This window comes from Podarcis raffonei, chromosome W (assembly GCF_027172205.1).
Source record: "Podarcis raffonei isolate rPodRaf1 chromosome W, rPodRaf1.pri, whole genome shotgun sequence".
NCBI classification, from domain to species: domain Eukaryota; kingdom Metazoa; phylum Chordata; class Lepidosauria; order Squamata; family Lacertidae; genus Podarcis; species Podarcis raffonei.
Window position 1 is genome coordinate 22315192 of NC_070620.1, and position 21500 is coordinate 22336691.

General features: G+C 47.9%; 1 protein-coding gene across 1 annotated transcript; it reads right to left on the bottom strand.

The window, feature by feature from the left end:
• Window positions 1–1004: 1004 nt before the first annotated feature.
• Window positions 1005–20749, bottom strand: LOC128406020 (U4/U6 small nuclear ribonucleoprotein Prp4). The gene is made up of 13 exons (XM_053373074.1): window positions 20313–20749; window positions 18647–18833; window positions 18457–18544; window positions 18188–18267; window positions 17867–17960; window positions 17317–17411; window positions 16794–16852; window positions 16306–16429; window positions 10090–10179; window positions 9357–9479; window positions 2569–2676; window positions 2045–2163; window positions 1005–1621 (listed from the first exon to the last, which is right to left on the bottom strand). Exons 1-13 carry the CDS (start codon window positions 20368–20370, stop codon window positions 1428–1430), a joined length of 1419 nt encoding a protein of 472 aa, XP_053229049.1. The 5' UTR covers window positions 20371–20749; the 3' UTR covers window positions 1005–1427.
• Window positions 20750–21500: the final 751 nt, after the last annotated feature.

Genomic DNA, 21500 nt, shown 5'->3' on the forward strand with positions numbered 1-21500 from the left:
TCACCAGTGTAGCTGCCACATTCTGGATTAGTTGTGGTTTCCAAGTCACCTTCAAAGTTAGCTCCATGAACAGCATGTTGCAGTAGTTCAAGTGGGAGATAACCAGAACATGTACCACTCTGGCAAGACAGTGCACAGGAAGGTAGGGTTGCAGCTGGTGTACCAAATGGAACTAGTAGACAACTGCTCTGGATACAAAATTGACCTGCATCTCCATGGACAGCTGTGCATCTAAAATGACCCTCAGATTGTGCACCTGGTCCTTCAGAGGCACAGTTACCCCATTCAGGACCAGGGAATTTCCCACACCGGCCCTCCTCCGTCCCCCAATACTTCTGTCTTGTCGGGATTCCACCTCAATATATTGACTGCCATCCATCGCCCAATTGTCTCCAGACACCCACACAGGACGTTCACTGCCTTCACTGGTTCTGATTTATATGAGAGGTAGAGCTGGGTATCCTCATACTGATGAACACCCAGCCCCAACCCCCAGATTATCTCTGTCCACGGCTTCATATAAATTATTCTGGGCAACCTTCTGAGCTCCACATGCCGGTGGTAGGTGGGGTGAGGCAAAAATGAGTAGGGCAGCTAATGTAAATGTTACCTCTGTGCAGCAGGCCAGTTTCCATATCCACACACGCCCTTCCATATCCTTCATCTAGGCAAGCAAGAAGTATTATCAGAGTGAAAGAACACATTCCTGCCAGGCAAAAACTCTCAGGGAGGATGTGAAACATGGTTTGTGGAGGGTTGTGGCCAGGGGAGAGTCCTGAGGGCCAGGCAGGGAAGCCTGGAGGGCCACATCTGGCTTAGGGGGCCTGTGGTTTCACCATTCCTGGGCTAATGATCCTTAAGGTCCCTACCAACTTTATGATTCTATGAATGCAGGAGTGATAATAGGAAAGCTGAGCACTGAGGGGTGGGGCAGGGGAGGCACCCCATCACCAGAGGCTGTTTGGCTCAAGAAATAATGTGTCAAAAACGCAACCCACACAGGCTTCACCATTTTCAAGCAGCCACCCTGCTTTAATGTTAGGGTGTCGTTTTTCAAGAAAAGTCTTTGTCCGAGTGAGAAGAAGCTGTGACCCCACTCCCAAATAACAACCAGAACAACCCACCCTACCAGCTCTGTTAGCACCCTGGGTATTCCTAAAGGTTGGTAGTGCTGGATCAATGCAAGCCCATTCCACAGGGAAGGGAGGGGAGAGTACACAACTAAAGCAAAATGCAATAGGAAAGGCGTTCTCAAACTCAGCTTGGCCTGACCAGAGGGTGTGTGCATGTGTTAGGAGGAGGCAGTATCCCAGAAGCGCATCAAACCATGCCCTGATCTGCGGCGGAGGCCCAGGGTGTCACAGCAGGCTGCCTTCCTTGGCTGCGGGAGCTGGGCAGGGCCAATCTGGCAGAAATGCTCCTTCCCCCTACTCTGCCATCCAAAGCTTGAAAGTCCTGTCATAAGAGCATGTGGCAATCAGCTGCCCGTCCAGGGAGATGTCCAAGCCCATGACTTTGCCCTCGTGTCCTGCCAAGGTTTTCAGCGGGGATGAGCCTGGGTGCGTCCAGACCTTGGCTGTGTTGTCGTAAGATCCAGTAAGCAGGAAGTTACCATGATTTGCTGGGTGGCGGAAAGAGAAAAATAACAGGAAGTGGGGAGGAGGACTAAGGAGGCAATATAGAGATTCACCACTTACAGCAGGGGTGAGGAACTACAACTCCCATCGTCCATGACCATTAGCTATGCTGGCTGGGGCTGATGGGAGTTGGGAGTCCAACAACTTCCAGAGTGCTACCAGTTTCCCCAAAACCTTACCCAAAAGCTGACCATAAGCAGGGAACGGGGGATGCAGGAAGAGGGAGGGTGAGTGACAGAGCATACAGGCTATTCTCAAGAGCCAGTGTATTTGGGGAGGGTGGGGAGCGGTATATATCCAAGTCTTGGGAATCTATGTTGCACATGGAAACCACAGACAAGGTACTTTTCAACCCATTATATATCCTCAGTTTCTGGGAAAAGGCCTTAGCAGCTACAGAGACTTACGTTCGAACTTCACTCCGGTCACCAGGTTCTGATGGGCAGGGATGGTGTAGATGCACTTTCTCTGGCGGAGATCCCACACTTTACAGGTGTTGTCGCCGCTTCCAGTGGCAATGTGGTACCTATGAGAAGTACGGAAGAGGAGGAATTCGGGTTTGCGTGCAAGGGGGTTATTCCCAGTTTCAGCCCTATTCATAATCCTACATGATTATGAAAAAGCTTTAATAAAATATATTGGAGGAGCGGGGAAGGCTATGTACCCATCATACATTTAAAGCACACGGCTTCTGCCAAAGAATCCTGGGAACTGTAGTTTACTAAGGGCATAGGGAATTATAAGCTCTGTGAGGGGGAAACTAAAGTTCCCAGGATGATTTGGGGTGGGAAATGTGCTTTGAATGTATAATGTGCATGCAGACTAAATTAGTTCCATTAATTTCAATTAATCTACTCCGAGCAGAAGTTAGTTGTCTGTGTGTCAATATTAAGACCTGCACCCCAAGAGGGGATGGCAAATTGGTTCTTACCCGTTAGGGGAAAAGTTGATCCCATAGATCTCCTTGAGATGACCCTCCAAAAACATGATACAACGCCCTGTGCGCAGATCCCACACGCGGCCAAATGCATCAAGGCCACTGAAAGGGGGGGAAAAAAGTCAAACAATCACTTTCTCACACAAACCCCTTCCCATGCTTCCACTCTGTGATGGGATGGTGAGCTGCTTGTGCGTAAAATCCTAGTCCCTCAGAGTTTGGCTAAGTCCACAAACCTCTGTCTGTGACGGAGCTCCTTAAGCATGGCTCCATCAGTCGCTCGTTGGATCGGACAGTGGGCGTTTACGGAACTTCTTCCAGCATAAAAGCTCCTTAACGGAAACGCGTCTTCTGGACTCTCGGCGTGACAGTTTCCGGCGAGGAGTGGGTGTCCCTATAGGAGGTCCTGAAACCTCCCCACTGTTCTCGCTTGAAGTGTCTCTGAGCCCTCCCTCCGACTCACTTTCCCTTGGAACTCCACTTCTCCCCCTGCTGGTTCCCTCCTCAGCTGAATGGTCTCTCTCACCCTCCGTGAGCCCTTTCACCTCCTGCGCCTCAGATGGCAGTTCCCTGACATCCACCTCCCCTCCAGGGCCCCCTTCACCCCCTTCCCTCCCCTCCTCTGCGGGAGGCGAGGGAGCAAAACCCCTGAAAGAACCTCCCTCATCTTCCGAAGTTTCGAACACTTCCCTCCACCTGTTGCTGTTTCCGGTTTCCAAGTACTCCTCCTCATCGGAGTCTGTTCCTTCTTCCAACTCCGATTCCCTGAATCCTTCCAGTTCCTCCTCATCGTCGGTGGTGCCAAAGTACTCCCTCCTGAACCTCGCTACTGGCTGAGGTTTCCTGGGGAACCTTTGGTGGAACGTTTCGATCAAGATCTCGTCACTGACCTCCTCTGCCGTCACCCAGGTGTTTTCCGACTCCGGTTCCCCTTCCCACGCGACCAAATACTCCACCTGATTACCCTTCCACCTGGAGTCGATGATTTCCGCCACATGGTTGCTGCTTTCCCTTTCTTCTAAGACTGGCCCCCGTGTGGATACCCCTTCACCTTCCCCCCTATATGGTGACAGTAATGACCTGTGGAATACTGGGTGCAGTTTCATGTGGTTCGGTAACCGGAGTCTGAAAGCCACTGGGTTGACCTGTTGGATGACCTCAAATGGTCCCAATCTTTTGGGTCTCAATTTCTTGCAACCCCCCTTGAACGGCAACCCTTGGGTTGATAGCCAGACCTGACTCCCCACCCTAATGGTTTCACCTTCCCTTCTGCTCTTGTCTGCCTGCCTCTTATATTCTTCTTTGGCCCTTTCTAAGTTGAGTTGGAGTTGACGATGGATCGCTTCCATTTCTTCTACAAAATGTTCAGCGGCCGGGACACTCCATCTCTCCCCTCCTCCCCCTGGAAACGCCCTGGGGTGGCACCCATAATTAGCCAAAAAGGGGCTCATCCCGGTGGACACATTCTCCGCATTATTGTAAGCAAATTCCGCTAGCGCCAACTTTTCGACCCAATCGTTCTCTCTGTCATTGACATAACACCTCAGGTATTGTTGGAGGATACCGTTTGCCCTCTCCGCCTGCCCATTGGTCTCAGGGTGCCTGGCAGTCGAAAAGTTGACCTCTACGTGCAACAAGCTCATAAGTTTCCTCCAGAACCTGGACGTGAACTGTTTCCCTCTGTCGGAGACCACCCTCAAGGGGGCGCCATGCAGCCTAAAAATATGTTCTACAAACAATTTCGCTGTCTCTTCCGCCGTGACTGCATGTGAGCAAGCTACAAAGTGACCCATCTTAGTTAACAGGTCTACTACGACTAGTATGGCGGTTTTCCCCTGGGATTTAGGCAGATCAGTCATAAAATCTATCGATACCGCCTCCCACGGTCGTTCTGGTGTGGGTAACGGTTCTAATAACCCCGCTGGCGCCCGCCTTTCTTCTTTGGCTCTCTGGCATTGGTCACACCCTCTCACATACTCCCGTACATCCTCCCTCACCTTGGGCCACAAAACTCCCTGGTCACCAACCACATGGTCTTGTGTTGCCCAAAATGCCCCGCTGTGGGGTTGTCGTGCAGCTGTTTGAGTACTCTCCCCCTCAATTCCCCTTCGGGTATATATAGTGCCCCTTTGTAATACAATGCCCCGTTTCTTTCTTCAAAACCTCCGGGGTCTTCTCCCTCTCTCCTTAAACCTCTGAGCTTATTCTGGGCGTATTCATCATTTACCGTTCCCTCTACCAGTTCCCTTTGCCCCACCCAGGCCGCCCCACACACCCAGTGGTCCTCTGGGATAATATGTCTCTCTTCAGGCGCTCCCTCCCCCTCCAAATATTCAGGTTTGCGTGAGAGAGCGTCCGCTCTGATGTTTTCTGGACCTGGCACATAGCAAATTTCAAAATGGAATTTGGAGAACTCCTGGGCCCACCTCACTTGTCGTTGGTTGAGCACTCGCGCCGTTCTCCAATACTCCAAATTCTTGTGGTCCGTACACACTTGCACCTTATGCTGTGCGCCAATTAGTAAATGTCTCCATCTCCGGAACGCTTCGTGAATGGTGAGTAGTTCTCGGTCATATACGGTGTAGTTCCTCTCGGATTTGTTCAGCTTACGCGAAAAGAAGGCACACGGTCTCCATTCCGACTTATTGCTCCCTGGCTGAAGCAGCACCGCCCCCACCGCCCGGTCTGAGGCATCAGTTTCCACTCTCATGGGTTTTTGTAAATCCACATGCAGGAGCTGTTCTTCCGAAGCGAATGCCCTTTTCAATTCCTCAAATGCTTGCTCCGCCTCCGCCGTCCAAACAAATTTCTTCTTGCTGCTTAGACAGTCCGTGATGGGAGCCGTTAAGTGGGCAAAGTTCTTGATGAATTTACAGTAAAAGTTCCCAAACCCTAAGAACCTTTGCACATCCTTTTTCGTTTTCGGTGTCTTCCATTCCAGCACCGCCTGGACCTTGCCTGGATCCATGGCTAATCCCTTGTCTGATAAGCGGTACCCCAGGAATTCCACCTCCTTGGTGTGAAACTGACACTTCTCCAATTTCACCCACAGCTGGTTTGCTTGCAGTTGGCTCAGCACTTCCCTGACATCCTTTACATGCTGCTCCTCATTCTCTGAATATATCAGCACGTCATCGAGGAAGGCCACGCAATTCTTGTAGAGCAAAGGTCCCAGGACATGGTTCATGAGCGATTGAAAACATGCGGAGCCTGATTGTAATCCGAATGGCATAACTAAATATTCAAAAGCCCCCAAAGGGGTGAACATGGTGGTTTTCCATTCATCCCCTTTCCTCATTCGTATCAGGTTGTATGCCCCTCTCACGTCCAGTTTCGTGAATATCTTTCCCTTCCTCACCCTGGTCAAAATGTCATCAATCCTGGGCATGGGGAAAGTCACTGGTTCTGACACGGCATTTAGGCCCCGGTAGTCCACTACAAGCCTGGGTTTATCCGTGTATTTTTTGTCCACAAAAAACACTGGGCTCCCCCCCACCGCTCTGGACTCTCTGATGAAGCCCCTCTTCAGGTTTTTATCAATAAACTCCCTTAACTCCTGCATTTCCCTGTCTGACATGGCGTACAGCTTGCCCACGGGGAGCTGGGCCCCAGGGACCAGGTTAATTTGGCAGTCAAAGGCTCTATGCGGTGGTAGTTTATCTGCTTCCCTTTCGCTGAAGACCTTGCTCAGGTCAGCGTATTGTTTGGGCACCTTCCCTTTGTCCGCCACTTCCGTCCCTGCTAGAAAGGCTTTTGCCCCTTCTGGCACCTTTCCCTCTCTGCAGTGTTCCAGGCAATGTGCTGACCCAAAGGAAACCACTCTCTGATGCCAGCCCACTAGCGGATCATGCAACGCTAGCCAGCTCATTCCCAAAATGACGGGAGCCCCTCCCAGGGTGGCCACATTGAACGCTATCCTTTCGGTGTGCCTGGCCACCCTCATAACCATTGGGACGGTCTGTAGGCTAACTTCTCCTCCCAACAGCTCCCTCCCATCGATCGTGGTCACCTGCAGGGGGTTGCTTAAAGGGAGTATCTGTATCTGGTGTTCAGCTGCAAACTCCTTACTCATAAAATTACAGGAGCTGCCTGAGTCCAACAGCGCCTTTGTCTTTAGTGGGTATCCGTTTGCCAGCTCTAGCAACACCTCTATTACCAGGGCTGGCCTTGGAGGTTCCGGAGTGGGCACTTTTACTGCTCCTTGGCCTGGCTGCAGTGCCCTGACGGTGGCAGCCAGGCGTTGGCTTTTACTGGCTCCTGGACTCCCTCCTCCTTCCCCCCAACAGCTCCCGCCATCCCTTGCCATTCCTTTCTTTGCGGGCAGACTCTGGCAAAGTGACCTGGCTGCTGGCAGAGATAACATTTCTTGGCGCTCTTTCCCTCCTTCTTCCTCCCTTCACTGGGATTTGAAACTGCGCGCGCACGCGCTGTTCCAACTTCCATCGGCTCTCCTGGCGGGAGATTTGGCTCCGGAATCTCTGGAATGCGGAAATCCCTCCAACGCTCTCCTTTCCCCTCCCGCTTCTCCAAGGCTCTTGCCTCCTGGCGCGCTCCAATGGTCAGCGCTGATTTGGTCAGCTGGTCCATAGACTCCGCCCTGGGCGCCCGGGAAAGTTCGTCTTTCACCGCCGAAGAAAGCCCCTCTTCAAAGAGCATTTGAATGGGTTCCGCCGATAGGTCCCACCCCAATTTATGTATCAACATTGTAAACTCAGTCCAGTACTCACAAACCGATCGGCTACCCTGTTTACAAGCCATCAATTGTCTGCGCACCAGTCCCTGTTCAATCTCGCTGGAAAACATCAAATCCATGGCGCGAAAAAACTTCCTCGTGCCCTTCAGCATTTCACTATTCCCTGCCATCAGGGGTCTAACCCAGTCTCTCGCCCCCCCTTCGAGATGGCCAATCACAAACGCCACTCGCGATGCCTCGTCGGGAAAGTCGTCAAACTGCAGCTCGAGAGCATACTGCATCTCTGTCCTAAAGGCTTGGTAGTTCCTGGGGTCCCCCCCAAACTTCTGCACCAATCCTGGCATCTTTCTTGCTAGTGTAGCGCCTTTTGCCTTTTCTGCATCCTGCGCCCTCCTTTCCTCTAGCCTCGCCGTTTGCAGTGCTAGCTGGACTTCCAACACCCTGTACCTTTCTTCCAGGCTTGGACCCTCTCCAGCTCCTCCTGCTCCCCCGGCTCCGGCTGGGTTGCTCATGATGCCTCTCTGCACAAGCTGCTTTCAGGGACTGTCCGATTGCTGTGATGGGATGGTGAGCTGCTTGTGCGTAAAATCCTAGTCCCTCAGAGTTTGGCTAAGTCCACAAACCTCTGTCTGTGACGGAGCTCCTTAAGCATGGCTCCATCAGTCGCTCGTTGGATCGGACAGTGGGCGTTTACGGAACTTCTTCCAGCATAAAAGCTCCTTAACGGAAACGCGTCTTCTGGACTCTCGGCGTGACAGTTTCCGGCGAGGAGTGGGTGTCCCTATAGGAGGTCCTGAAACCTCCCCACTGTTCTCGCTTGAAGTGTCTCTGAGCCCTCCCTCCGACTCACTTTCCCTTGGAACTCCACTTCTCCCCCTGCTGGTTCCCTCCTCAGCTGAATGGTCTCTCTCACCCTCCGTGAGCCCTTTCACCTCCTGCGCCTCAGATGGCAGTTCCCTGACACACTCTGAATAAGAGGCATCACTTAAAGCCATCTTTGGATCTTCTTTCCTCTTTAGTTGTCACCTAGGCTGGATGCCTCTTAACATCACTAAACAGGAGCCAAAGGAGCTTCTGTGAACCACAGTTGTTAAATTGGAGCAAAGCCTTTCTGCAATGCAGCTCGGATTGCCTCCCATGTTACTACCACCTCCTGTCTGCAGATCCAAGGTTTTGCAAGCAGGACCCAGATCTGACCTACCTGGCAAATCACATGTAGCAAAGTCTAATTAGCACACTTTGTTTGTATAGATTTAGAATATTTATAATGCACTTAAATCAAAAAGTTATCTAAGAGGAGTACAAAAACTGAACGTGAAACATAGCTAAAATCTACAGAACAATTAAAAAGCAAATATACATAAAAGCCATTGGCATTATAAACACGCATAAAAATAAGTAGAACTTTAAAAACAAAGTAACTAAATTATGCACCTGGGTAGGCTTGTCAAGCCAAAAAAAAAAAAAAAAAGGATTCCACAGGTGCCTACAACTATATAGCTTGCTTAATGTCAATAGGCAGGGAGTTCCAAAGCATAGTTACATGACAATGAAGGATCGACTCAATTACAAACAAGCTAAAGCAAGAGCTGCCCAGATCAGAATTTGCAGATTAAGAACAATGATGGGGCAAATCTTAATATTGCCCTAAAAAGTTGAAACTTTTATTTTAATTAGTAGTATAAACTCAGGAATAGAGTCAAGCTATTAGGAACAAAGGAAGTTTCCTAGAAATGAGTCAGAACATTGGTCCATCTAATTCAGTAGTGTCTACACTGACTGGCAGCTGCTCTCCAGGATTATAGATAGAAAGATAACCATTGGGGATTGAAGCTGTGACTTTCTCCACGCAGAGCAGACGCTCTTATCGAAGCTATGGCCCCTCCCTCATTAGAATTTCCACCCTGTGACTTTTTAGCTCCAGGAGTGAAGACTTGACTGGGATCTTCTGAAGGTAGAATCCCAACCAGTTCTCTCTCTTTTCTGGCATTTTAGAACTAGCAAGAATGAGCATCATTACTGACTGGCTGATACTTGCTCAGTGACACCCCCAGGGAGGGTTAGGACTTGCACATGCATGTAGATTTACCCAGTGGCAGAAAGGGAGCCGTCAACATGGAAGGTGATGTCGTAAACTCCTTTGCTGTGCCCCTCCTGGTGCAAGATTTCCTCCTGAGCCTCCAGGTCCCACAGGCGCCAAGAGTGGTCATAGCTGCAGGGGGGGGGGAGGTGGAGAAGAGACAAAGACTCATGTGAATATCTCACAAGGCCCCAACAGGTCCCTGTCTCCCCCCCCCCCCCCGAAGTTCAAGCAGGTGGCTGGATTGTCTATCCTGATCTTCACTACAAGCCAAGACCATGGAATTAATCTAATCTGCCCCTGGCCCCCACAAACTTAGACGATCAGCCAACTGATACAGGGATATGTGTAGCATTTAGGACACATAATTCAATTCTCTGCTCAGTATTGGGATCTTCAACTGCAGCTTCCTCCCATTCCGACCTCTCACTTTCCAGTCTTGTGTAATGAGTGCTGGGCTGAGTGGAAAGAAGTAACATATCACAAGGGGATGACAACAACTGTTTTTCTATCGAGGGCAGAATTATTTCGAAGGTAACCCATGGTGGTGGCATTGCCAGTGGTGGTGAGACTACTAACAATGGAAGGAACTCTATTTTCTTCCTTTTCTTTCTGCTGCTCTCTGCTCTTCCTCTTTCTCCATCACATCATTTCCCTATTTATTCACCTCCTTGCTACCCACAAGAAATTAGACCAGGTGCCATGTGTGGCCCTTTGGGCTGCACCCCCTCCTCTGACTTACCAGGTGGTGCCCAGAAACCTGCCAGAGGGATGCCATGCCACCCGGGCTACTCTTGCTGTGTGTCCCTCGATGTCAGCCACTGGTTCATCACTGAAAGAAACACAACATCTCACAGCAAATTCTTGATGATGCTGACTGTCCCATAAGAGAGACTAAAATAAAGAGGCAGCAATACAGAATAGGAGAAAGGAAGGTGTGATGGCTGGATCCAGCTGGCTGGCTGGAGGACAGAGGGGTGTGTGTGTACAGAAACTAATCTGCTGTGTGAAGGTAAAATTTACAGTAGTTACTCCACCCACCACTGGTAAGTGACCCCCCTGAAGGGTGCCCAGAAGAGAAAAATGTTTCAGTTGTTATTGAAAGATTCACAGACTAGCTTGGCTTTATCCAATGACTTTATTAACAGCTTAGTCATAGTACACTACTGTATAAGATTTGTACACTGCTTGCTGCCTTTCAAGCCTAAAATATGTTGTGATGGGTCTTTGCAAAACTAGTTCACAAGGAAACAAACAATGCTGTCTCTGACTGCCTGCAAAAATACACCGGCAGCTTGGGATGCTTCATGTAGGCTACTCACCATTGTTCCCAGGGCTGCAAAGTACAAATATTAAAGTAATCCAAGGGCGTTCGGAACAGAAGGGAAAACCCTGCCTGCCCAAGCAGAGCAGTTGTGGCTCAGTGGTAGACACACTCTGCAGGCAAAAGAATCCCAGATTCAATCCCTGGTGTCTCCAAGTACGGCTGGGAAATCCTCTCACCTGAAACTGTGGAGAGCCACTGCCTGTTAGAGCAGACAACAGTGGCCTTGAGAGGCAATTAGTCTGGCTTGCTATAAAGCAGCTTCCTATGGGGTTGTATTCAATTCAGTTCATTTCAGAGTAGACCCAGTGAAATTAATGCATGTCCATGCATTTCAATGGGTCTACTGTCGGAAATCAAACCCATATCAGGAGAAACTGGCAACTCTCCCAGGCACCCGGCTTGATCTCCTGTTGACCTCCCTGTCTGCTTTCCCGGCAGGATCCAGGCAGAGGTCGCGATAGGCGATCCTTCTCAGCGTGAGAAGAACACACCCCTCTTTCCTGCCCCCCCTGGCAGGGGAAAGAGATAGACAGAAAACGTATTTACATGCCTTTATTTCTGTCTTTGCAGCATTACAAAAAACATGACTGCTCTCTTCAAACTCCAGCAGTCTAGAGAGAAACACTTCCTGCACTTCCTGTACAGGAACAAAAGGAAGAGCTCATATTACACTCTGAGCTAATTCCGGTGCTTCGCACTGTGAATTGACTGCCCCTCTGTTTCCCACGGACAGTCCCAACATTCCCATCATGTTTTGTTTTCAAGCTAGCACTTTGCAGCAGCATTGCATCCATATCGTAACATACTCCCCCATATGAATCAATGTGCGCTGCGAACATAGCTTGATCCAGAGAAGAAAACAAACAGTTGTTATACATATAACACTCCCCTGTTGTTTCAGTTCCACCCTCGGAACTACCCGCCACTGGTTTCCCCAGTGTACCTCTCTGGTTGTCTGACTTCCAAGGAATGAGTGCATCTGCATTACCTTGGCTAGGGAATGTAGTGTTACGCTTAGCAACTCTGTTGTGTCTTTGTCTTTGACTTAGACACAGTTTCAACCTGTCTTGAGTTGTCAACAATAGTAACACATGCAACAGCTGAGTTAGCAAACTCTTTTGAATACCACTTGGGTGGTACACCCTTTGTAACTCTCTCAGACCTTCGTATGAGGTGCTGATCCTCTCTGCTCACTGGTTCAGTTTCAGGACTCTTTGGAGAACCAGTTCCAATAGTAAACATTGGTTCATCCTTCACCTGTGAAGGTCTAGCCATTGTGTGAGATTTCCTCTCAATGACTGTGTCAACTGAGCTCTCCGAGCTATCACTGTTACTCTCAGTACCACTGTAATCAGTAAAATCATCATCATCATCTGAATTGTCCTCAGTGGGAAATGTGTGAACAATTACTCTCTCCTGTTCAGGAGCACTCTCTAGAAATTTCGTGAGAATCACCTGACCAGATTCAGACAAAATTACTCTGTAGAGACCCTTTTCATAACCCACAAAAATGCCTCTAGCATTCTTTACTCCACCTGGAGCATCAGATTTCACATGAGACCCAAATACCTTAAAATGGGCAACAGAAGGTTTTTTATGGAACAGCTTCTCAAAAGGAGAACATCCCAAACCTTTTGAAACCTTTCTCACCCAAGAGTAACAAAAACACAATATCGATTCCGCCCAATACTCATGTGGCAAATGTGAACTCAGCAATTGCGCCTTCATCCCATTTTGCAATTCTCTGTTCACTTTTACACAAATACTTTTGTTCCATGCACCTGCTGAAACAGCAACCTTGTGTCTTATGCTTTGCTTATCCAGGAAATCCTGAAAATCCTGTAAAAGAAAAACTGGCTTTTCATCTGTGAAAAGACAATCAATGTTAGCATCATGAACATTTTTAACCTTGTCACAAAACTCTTTAAACCTTTCTAAGGCTTCTTGTGGTTTCTGCAATATATATATCCACACATAATGAGAGAAATAATCCACACACACAAGATAATATCTTGCATTGCCTCTAGATGGTGCTAGAAGACCAATCACATCAGCATACACTCGCTGAAAAGCTTTGGTTACTTTCGTCGTCTTCTGGACGTTATTCTTCACACCTGCGAGAGAAATCATGTTAGACTCAGATGCATTACAATTTATGCAATCACTTTGATCAAAAGTCAACAAATACAGTCCATCTTTCTCTCTGGCAGAAAGATACAGCTCTCCATCTTTGAAGATTTTGCAGCTTTCTCTATCATAGGACAAAGTCAGTCCTTTCTTTGTGATCTGCGAAACACTCAGCAGATTGAACTTTAAATCAGGAACCAAATACACATTGTTAATAGTCAAGTTCAGACTCTCAAGATACACAGTTCCAAACCCGGTCGCTTCCAGCTCCTGGCCATTGGCCTGTTTCACAGTGAAGCTTTGCTTCTTAAACGTTGAAAACAGTTCTCTGCGCGACGTCATGTGTTGCGTGCAACCCGTGTCAAAAACAAAAGCGTTCTCCGTTGAAAATTTGGCTTTTGTTGACAGCAATGCCTTTGCAGGTTTCACCTGGGACTTGGTACGACTTTTGCCTGACGCCTCAGGCTTTGCAGAGCTCCCCTTAGCCCCTTTCTATTGACGTGGCTTCTTACAATTCCGCTGAAGATGCCCAGTCTGTCCACAATTGAAACAACGGACAACGTTCAAAGCAACAGCCTGTTCTTCACTTGCAGTAGCAGTGGGGGTGTCAGAACTCCGAGCTTCTCTCCCCCTGTCTTTTACATCTATTGCAGCAAGTCTGTCTCTCTCATTGAGAACCACGGCACAAATTCTTTCCACCGTAAGATCTGCGGCAGGTAGAGAACCCAGTTGACTTGCAACGGTTTTGTAAGTCCGATTAAGGCTGTTGATAATCATGAAGCAGAATATCTCTTCCTGTAGAGGAAAATTGCGTTATGCCATCTGCTGGTGTAAGAATTTCATCTCTGTCAGATGCGCTTGTACATCTCCATCAGGCGCTAGCCTTAGATTGGTCAGTTTTTCAAAATGCAGCAACGCTGAAGAACCAGCATCTCTTTGATGTATTCTACGCAGCGTTTGCCAAATACACAGAATTATGGCCGTCCTGGCTCTCACATTCTGTGAATTCCAACTTGGCGTTGGTGCAGCAGGGATGGGGTTATCAATCACCCCAAAAATCCTCTGATTCTGAAGCAGGGCTTTCATCTTTATAGACCATGAGGAATAATTGCCATTAGTCAGTGGAGGTGGGTAAGGTAAGCCTTCCCCCTTCTTGGTATCCATTTTGAATCCAAGCCTCAGCTCTCACTCTCGAGCCTGTAAACTCCAAGAGTCTATTGGCTGTTCACTGCGTTGCACTTGGCAGCTAAACACAGGCTGTTTTGAAAGTCCCTCCAAGAGCAGTGAGATAGCAGACAAAACAAACGCTGTTTTTCCAGTGTTTTTTCCAGCCTCTCTCAGTGCTCAGCCTTACTTCCGTGTTGGCTAGTAACTTTCCACTTTACTGATGTTTCGTTGCTTAGCAACTGGACATTCCAGGCTTGAGCAACAAACCTTATCAGTCCTAGGAATGTGAAGAATGTGGCTCTCTCTCAGTGCTGTTTTTTTATCCAAAAAGCAGCTTTTGTGAACCAGAGAAGAATCAATCTGCGTTCACTCTTTTAGCCCATAATTCAGCATACCTTAGGGGTTCCGTTGCTCCTGGCTTATCAGCAAAAACGTCTGCTTCGGTGCTCAGCCGTCTTTTGTAGCTTCCATCCGCACGCTACCATATCTTCCTTTATCTCCTTGCAGAGGATGAATTACGATCCATCAACCTCTTCTGCTGCTTTCATGGATCGAAACCATCGGCTCCGTGCTACCAGATGTCAGAAATCAAACCCATATCAGGAGAAACTGGCAACTCTCCCAGGCACCTGGCTTGATCTCCTGTTGACCTCCCTGTCTGCTTTCCCGGCAGGATCCAGGCAGAGGTCGCGATAGGCGATCCTTCTCAGCGTGAGAAGAACACACCCCTCTTTCCTGCCCCCCCAGCAGGGGAAAGAGATAGACAGAAAACGTATTTACATGCCTTTATTTCTGTCTTTGCAGCGTTACAAAAAACATGACTGCTCTCTTCAAACTCCAGCAGTCTAGAGAGAAACACTTCCTGCACTTCCTGTACAGGAACAAAAGGAAGAGCTCATATTACACTCTGAGCTAATTCCGGTGCTTCGCACTGTGAATTGACTGTCCCTCTGTTTCCCACGGACAGTCCCAACATTCCCATCATGTTTTGTTTTCAAGCTAGCACTTTGCAGCAGCATTGCATCCATATCGTAACATCTACAACCCTGTGTTCCAAAAGAAAGCGACTGGATAGTGAACCAGTAACCTCACTGGCAGGAGGAAGTCCTAATACTTCCTCAAGTATAAGAGTTACTAGACCAGCTCCACTTACTGTAGCTGCTCTCTTCAGTTTGATTGAGCCCCCTTGTTGCTGGAATGATCCAGTCCTGTACACGCAACCCTGACTTTCTTAAACAAAAGGTGAAGGAACTCAGGGAACTCCAGAAGGAAGCCTAGCCCAGTGGGGTTTGAATTTGACATCAATATAACAAGCCACAGAATGGCCCCAGAACAACATGTTTTAAAGCTGTTCTACTTGTTCCTTTTGCGGCCGTGTCTTTACCTGCCCCATGTTATACAAGATGTCAGGGGTGGGGCAGGTGTGGCTTGGCAAAAATGGCCCCATGGGCCATATCAGGTTCCCTGCCAGGCCCAGTCAGGCCCATGGGCCACAGGTCCCTTACTGTTGCAAAAGAGGGTCTCGAGTTCAACAGGTGGGAAAAAAATCTATCACTAAATATGAGTTTGAGCAAAAGATTCCTGCATTGCAGGGGGTTGGATTCAATGACCCTTGTGGTCCCTTCCAACTTGACAATTCTATGACCTCAGACTGAGAGAAGGAGTGCGAATTTACCACCACTGATGCTTCGGCCCACAGCAACAGTATCTGACAGAAATAAACCTCTTCCCTGAGGCCCAATTAAAGAATCTGCTCTCTCTCTGTTTCCTTGGATAACGCACTGACAGAATCAACTGCCTTCCCCAAGAGTCACAGTGCCTTGACTGTTGGAAAAAATGCAGCCTATCTGGGGACATAGCAAGACAAGAGGTGTAAAAAGTAAGACAAGTATGACATGGGGGAGAAGTGGGAACCCCCCACCTCACAGTTTGGGCCGGGGGGCACAACCAATAAGCCAAGCAAACTCGTGTCTCTATAAAGGTTTAGAAACAGTAACACAGAAAAGAAGCCTCATTATAAGGAGAGAGGAGCACTGCTGGATCAGGCCCCCAAAAGCACCCACAGCAAAATAACTCTGGGAACTATAGTTCACCCTCACAGGACTATAATTCCCAGCACTTTTAACAAACTACAGCTCCCAGGATTCTTTGGGGGGAGCCATGTGCTTTAAAAGTATGGTGTGGTCATGCCCCTGCCTCAATCACTTGCGTTAGCTTTTTGTTTGTTGCAGAAGGAGGTTAAACAGGAAGCCATTCTTTAATATTTTTCTCTACCACCCGCAGCAGCCAATAAAATAAGGAAGGGAAGGCAACTGATTTTCCTGGGCCCAGGCATACCTTTCAAGACTCCAAAGTTTGACAGAGCCATCTGCTGCGCATGAAGCCAGGTTGACGTCCTTCTTGTCCAGGAAGATGGTTGCCTTGGGGTGAAAGACAATGGCTCCAACGTTGGTGTTGTGCCCTTGGGAACAGACGAGACAGACAGTTTGAGAGCCAGCCAATTTTAAGCTTGCTTCCTCTGTCTGAGTCTGGGCCTCTTCCTATTGCTCCGAAGAGACTCTTTGACTGGGATATGACTCCCAACACTGATTATTAGAGTCCAGGCTGTCTTCCAGAAAGGAATGCCATCTCACCCAAGCCCAAGGTAGACAAACAAATAAAGGAAGAAGTTTGCACAGCACCACTCTCAAAATTCATAGCCTCCCACCCATGTAGCCTTATGCTCCTAATCAGCCATATACTGTAATTGCTCCAGTCATTTGAGGGAAGATAAGAGAAAAGCAGGCTGCTTTGGCAATGTGTGCGGTGGAAGTCAGATACTATACCTCGCAAAGTGTGGATGAGATTACAATCCGGCACTGACCACAGTTTACAGAGGCCACTCCTGGGAGAGAAAAGGCAGAAGGAAAGCTGACTGGCATTTTATTTTATCTTAAAATGTTTTCTATCCCTTGTCTTTCTGTTTTACAAACAAAAGCAATCAAACAAAAGCAATCAAGGAAGCTAAGAGAGTAAAAAAATCCAAACACACATAAAAACCAAGCAAAATTCAGTTGCAAGATAACAAGTCTAAAAACAAAACAGAAGATAGCAAGTCTAAAAACAACCTTCAACAAAATGATAAAATGCACCCACAGAACTATCACATTCTAAAAACTACTCCCACAATAGCCTTCCAGAGCTTGCTAATTGCAGGGCGTTGGACAAGATGACTTTAGGGATCCTTTCCAGCTCTACAATTTTATGATTCTATGACTGCCCCCAACAGCTCAGGCAGCCTCTCCTGTGCACTATAGGAGAACTTAGCAGGATTGGGAGGGACATAATGAAAAGCAGAACAAAGTTTACCAGCAAGCTGTAGCCAGGAGCTTGGAGTTGGGGCTGAAGTTGCAATAGGAGATAGGGCGGTTGTCTCCAATTTGGCTGCAGAAATTATTCAAAGACTGAAAGAAAAACAAAAAACAAAAGATAGTATTTTGCCACCAGAGGAACTGAAGGGCTCACTAAAATGAGATGGCGCTGAGATGGTAAAGAGAAGAGATGACGTTTCCTGCCCAGGCTGCTCCCCCACCTCACCCCCAGTAGTGTTTTCTACTGAGCTGAATTGTTTGACCCATTTAGTCCAATGTTACGTGCTCTGAACTGGCAGCTGAATTCCAAGCAACCAGCAGAGATCTTTCCTTGTCCAGGTGTCTTTGGAGATGGAGATGCCAGGGAGTCAACCTGGGATCATCCACATGCAAAGCATTTGATCTACCATTGAATTATGCTGAGGAGGAGCAGAGGCACAGAAGCCTTCTGCAAGCTCATTTGAACCTCCGTATCTCGGGGGCCTTCTGGGCTGCAGCAGTGCAGTGCCCAGAACTTTTAAGTCATAGCAGAGACGGGTCCCACTTACCCTTAGAGATTTGTGCAGCTCCTGTTTCTGGGAAGTTCGTGTGGCCTCAGGGACCTCCTTGAGCAGCCGGGCTTCCTCCAATCGATTCATTGCCCTGTGAAGGGAACAAAAATTAATGCAGCCAGGTCTTGCCCATATTCAACCCTTGCAGAGGCCTACAAGTTGTAATGGTGACAATTCTTTTGCCACGTGCCATCTGTCTTTTGAGGTGGGTTTGAAATCCCCCATTTCTCAACCATCACCACCACTCTAGTTAGGGACAATAGATATACAAGGCCTCATCAATGTTTGCGTTGGCAATTCTCAATCCCAGCCCCTTACCGAGGGAGGGAGTAGTTGGCGATCCACAGTCTGGCCGTCTTCAAGGTATTTGGTCCTTTGTGGTACCAGGTTTGCTGATACTAAGAGAAATGAAACATTAAAGGGGTGGGTATCTCTTGTGAGACTTGGGTAGTATAGTGGGCACACATTTATAGCTAAGGGGAAAGGTCGGAGCTCAGTGGGAAAGTGTGAGCTCCCAGGATTTGTGAAGACTCCCATTTGAAACCCCAGAGCTGCTGTCACTCATAACACACTTTAAAATTTATTACCTCCTCTTTTGATTTCTTGGACTTCTCATCATCTTTTTTGGTCTTCTTCAATGCGTCTGTGCCAACCACAGACAGAATGTTACGTAGCCTGTTGAGAAATAAAGTGAAGATTAACTTGCCTTTGTTTATATGAGTCACATCAATGAACTGGAAAAGGAAGTGAGAACAAGTCAATTTCATCCTCTCTCACCTCTCCCTCCTTTCTGCAGGGCCCTCTCCAAAAAGTGTGATGGGCTCCCCGAGGGCTCGTAAGCAGGCCTTGACCTCAGAGTCATCTGTGGAAACATTGATTTGCCTGGCACGCTTCCGGCGCTCAAACTCTGCCAGGACCTCTGCCTGGCGCTCGCTGATGTGCTCTTCCAAGTAAAAAACTTCACCTGATCATAGTAGAAAGCCAAAGGTTATAGGAAATACAACCCCAACAGGACCCTACAAAGCCTCAACACTTGACCCTCACTTCAAAAGTTTGCTTCATTCCAATGAAGCCACATTCAAAGAGCAACAATATGTGGTATATGCTGTGTCACCTCTCTCTGCTCCTTGAGTATCCAGGTCAAAGCTTATGTTATCAGTGAGGCCTGTGGCTTAAGACTTTGATCTACATCCCTCTTTTCAGCCAAAACTGGCTCCCCAAATGGCTTAAAATCAAAATTCATACAAAGGCACAATGTAATTAATGTATTGCTGGGGGGGGGGGGTAAGAGAGCACAATCTCTTATGGCCACTGGAAGTACACATTTTATATCCAGAGGGAACAAATAGGATCTGCAGATGCGCAGGAGCTAGCCAACAACCATTTGTTCCCCTGAAACGAAACCTAAGCAGAGTATACCCACATTGATCTGCTGCCATCTGTGACACTCCTTCTCATCTAGTGTTTTGCTTCTTGCTACCCCTATCTAGATTTAAATTATAAAGACCTCAGGGCAGGGATTTGTCTCTTGCTTGCTTTCTCCTGTAAAGAACTACAGTGGTACCTCATGTTGCGAACCGTCCCCCTTACGAATTCTTCGGATTACGCGCTCCACTAACCCGAAAGTAGATGCCCCTCGTTGTGAACTTTGCCCCGGGATGCGAGCAGAAACCACGCTCCGGTGGTGCGGCAGCAGCGGGAGGTGCCATTAGCGGAAGCGCGCTTCATGTTACGAGCGGTTTCCGGTTACGAACAGACCTCCGGAACGGGTTAGGTTTGTAACTGGAGGTACCACTGTATGTATAACTGATAGCATCCCTGGGATAAAGATAGCCTGGTCACACTTATCCATGGACTGATTGCTATAACACACTGTACTTGGGGCTGCCTTTGAAGATTGCTTGGAAACTACAGTTAAAGCAAATAAATGGGACTGGTCATATGGAACCTATTTTGCCTGTCCTAAAGAGATACACTGGATTAAAGTTCATTGCCAAGCTCAAGCCAAAGTGCAGATTTTGACCTACAAAGCCCCAAATGGGTTGGGGCCAGGCTAGTTGAAAGATTACCTGTTCCCACATGAACCCACCCAAACATTAAGATATATTCTAGGTCCTACCACCCTTGGAAGTATGGTGGACAATGACACATGCTTCTTAGTTGTGGCATTCTGTCAGCACCAAGTGAATGCCTTATTTGCTTGCATGTGGTTTTATGTCAGCATATCGTTTAATCTCATTATGCTGTGTAATGCTGTGTGATTTGTTTTAAAGGACTTCCTGATTTAATTGTAATTTTAGTATTGAACTATGAGCTTCTCTGAGAGCATTTGCTGAAAATGGCCTGCTTACAAGCGTTCTAAACAAATTATCAGCCCCACTAAGCAGTTCTTCCCTCCATCCTTTTCCTTCCATCTCCCAGTCAGCTCACTACCATCTCTTACCACTGGTGATATTGATGTTGCCAACCTCAATAGCTGCTTTGACTGCATCCTTGCCCATCAACCCAGACTCCCCTTTGAGGAGACGCTCTTGCTCTTTCTCCTCCAAGCTCCCATAGAAAATCGGGGCTTTCTTGGCTGGAGGAGCATCCCCTTCATCTGAAGCCTTTGTTTTTGAACCCTGCAAGAAGGAAACTCAGCAGTAGCCTACATGGAGAAGGAAGAGAGCAAATTTGGATTTCCCCCCACCTGCTGTCATGGGCTGGCTTGATGCAGAGAACTGGGGAAGAAGGCTCAGAGCCAGGGGGGCAGCGATGCATGGTCAGAGGGAGAAGAGGCAACAGGCTTTAGTGAGCAGGAAGAGACATGGGGCAGACAGCAGTCCAGACTGAGGCAGAAGAGGAGGCTGGAGAGGAATGGAGCCAAAAGGCAGTAACCAGCTCCCCTCCCCCTATACTCCTGACTCATGACATCTGCCCACATCTGACAGCCCCCACCCCATCAAACAGTACATGAGACAATTTTGTTTTGAATCCCAGCATACTGTTAATCATTAAGGCTAAAACCCTAAGCCCACGTCTGTGGGAGTCAGCACTACTGAACTCAATAGGACTTTCTTGTGAGTTGACATTGTTAAGGATTGTACTGTTTGGTAATATATTTATTACAGTGACTAACATAAAATATTCCACAGGAACAGTCATGTTAGTCCATGAGTATCATGGTACAGTGGTACCTCAGGTTACAGACGCTTCAGGTTACAGACTCCGCTAACCCAGAACTAGTACCTCGGGTTAAGAACTTTGCTTCAGGGTGAGAACAGAAATCACACGGCGGCAGCAGGAGGCCCCATTAGCTAAAGTGGTACCTCAGGTTAAGAACAGTTTCAGGTTAAGAACGGACCTCCAGAATGAATTAAGTTCTTAACCCGAGGTACCACTGTACTTTAAAAGCAAAGGAAATCCATGTCTTGCTCTGAGTAGGCCCAATAAAACTAATGGGCTTGAATTAGTTATGTTTATTCATTTCAGTGGGTCTGCTCTGTGTAGAGATAGCACTGGATACAATCCTAACATATATATATTTATTCTGGCATAAACTTTCATGGACTACAAGTCCACTCTAATAGGTGGTTTTGAAACAACAACGTTTGTTAGTCTTTAAGGTGGCAAAAGAATGCCTTGTTGCTTT

Bases quoted from the DNA above. Each gene is read 5' to 3' on its own strand.
- LOC128406020 (XM_053373074.1), bottom strand. From the start codon at position 20,370: ATGGGCAAGGATGCAGTCAAAGCAGCTATTGAGGTTGGCAACATCAAT. The intron at 18,545-18,646 runs GTGAGAGAGGAT...ATTTCTCAACAG, and splicing joins CCTGCAGAAAGGAGGGAGAG to GCTACGTAACATTCTGTCTG. The intron at 2,677-9,356 runs GTAAATCTACAT...CCCCCCTTTCAG, and splicing joins GGCTCCCTTTCTGCCACTGG to TGGCCTTGATGCATTTGGCC.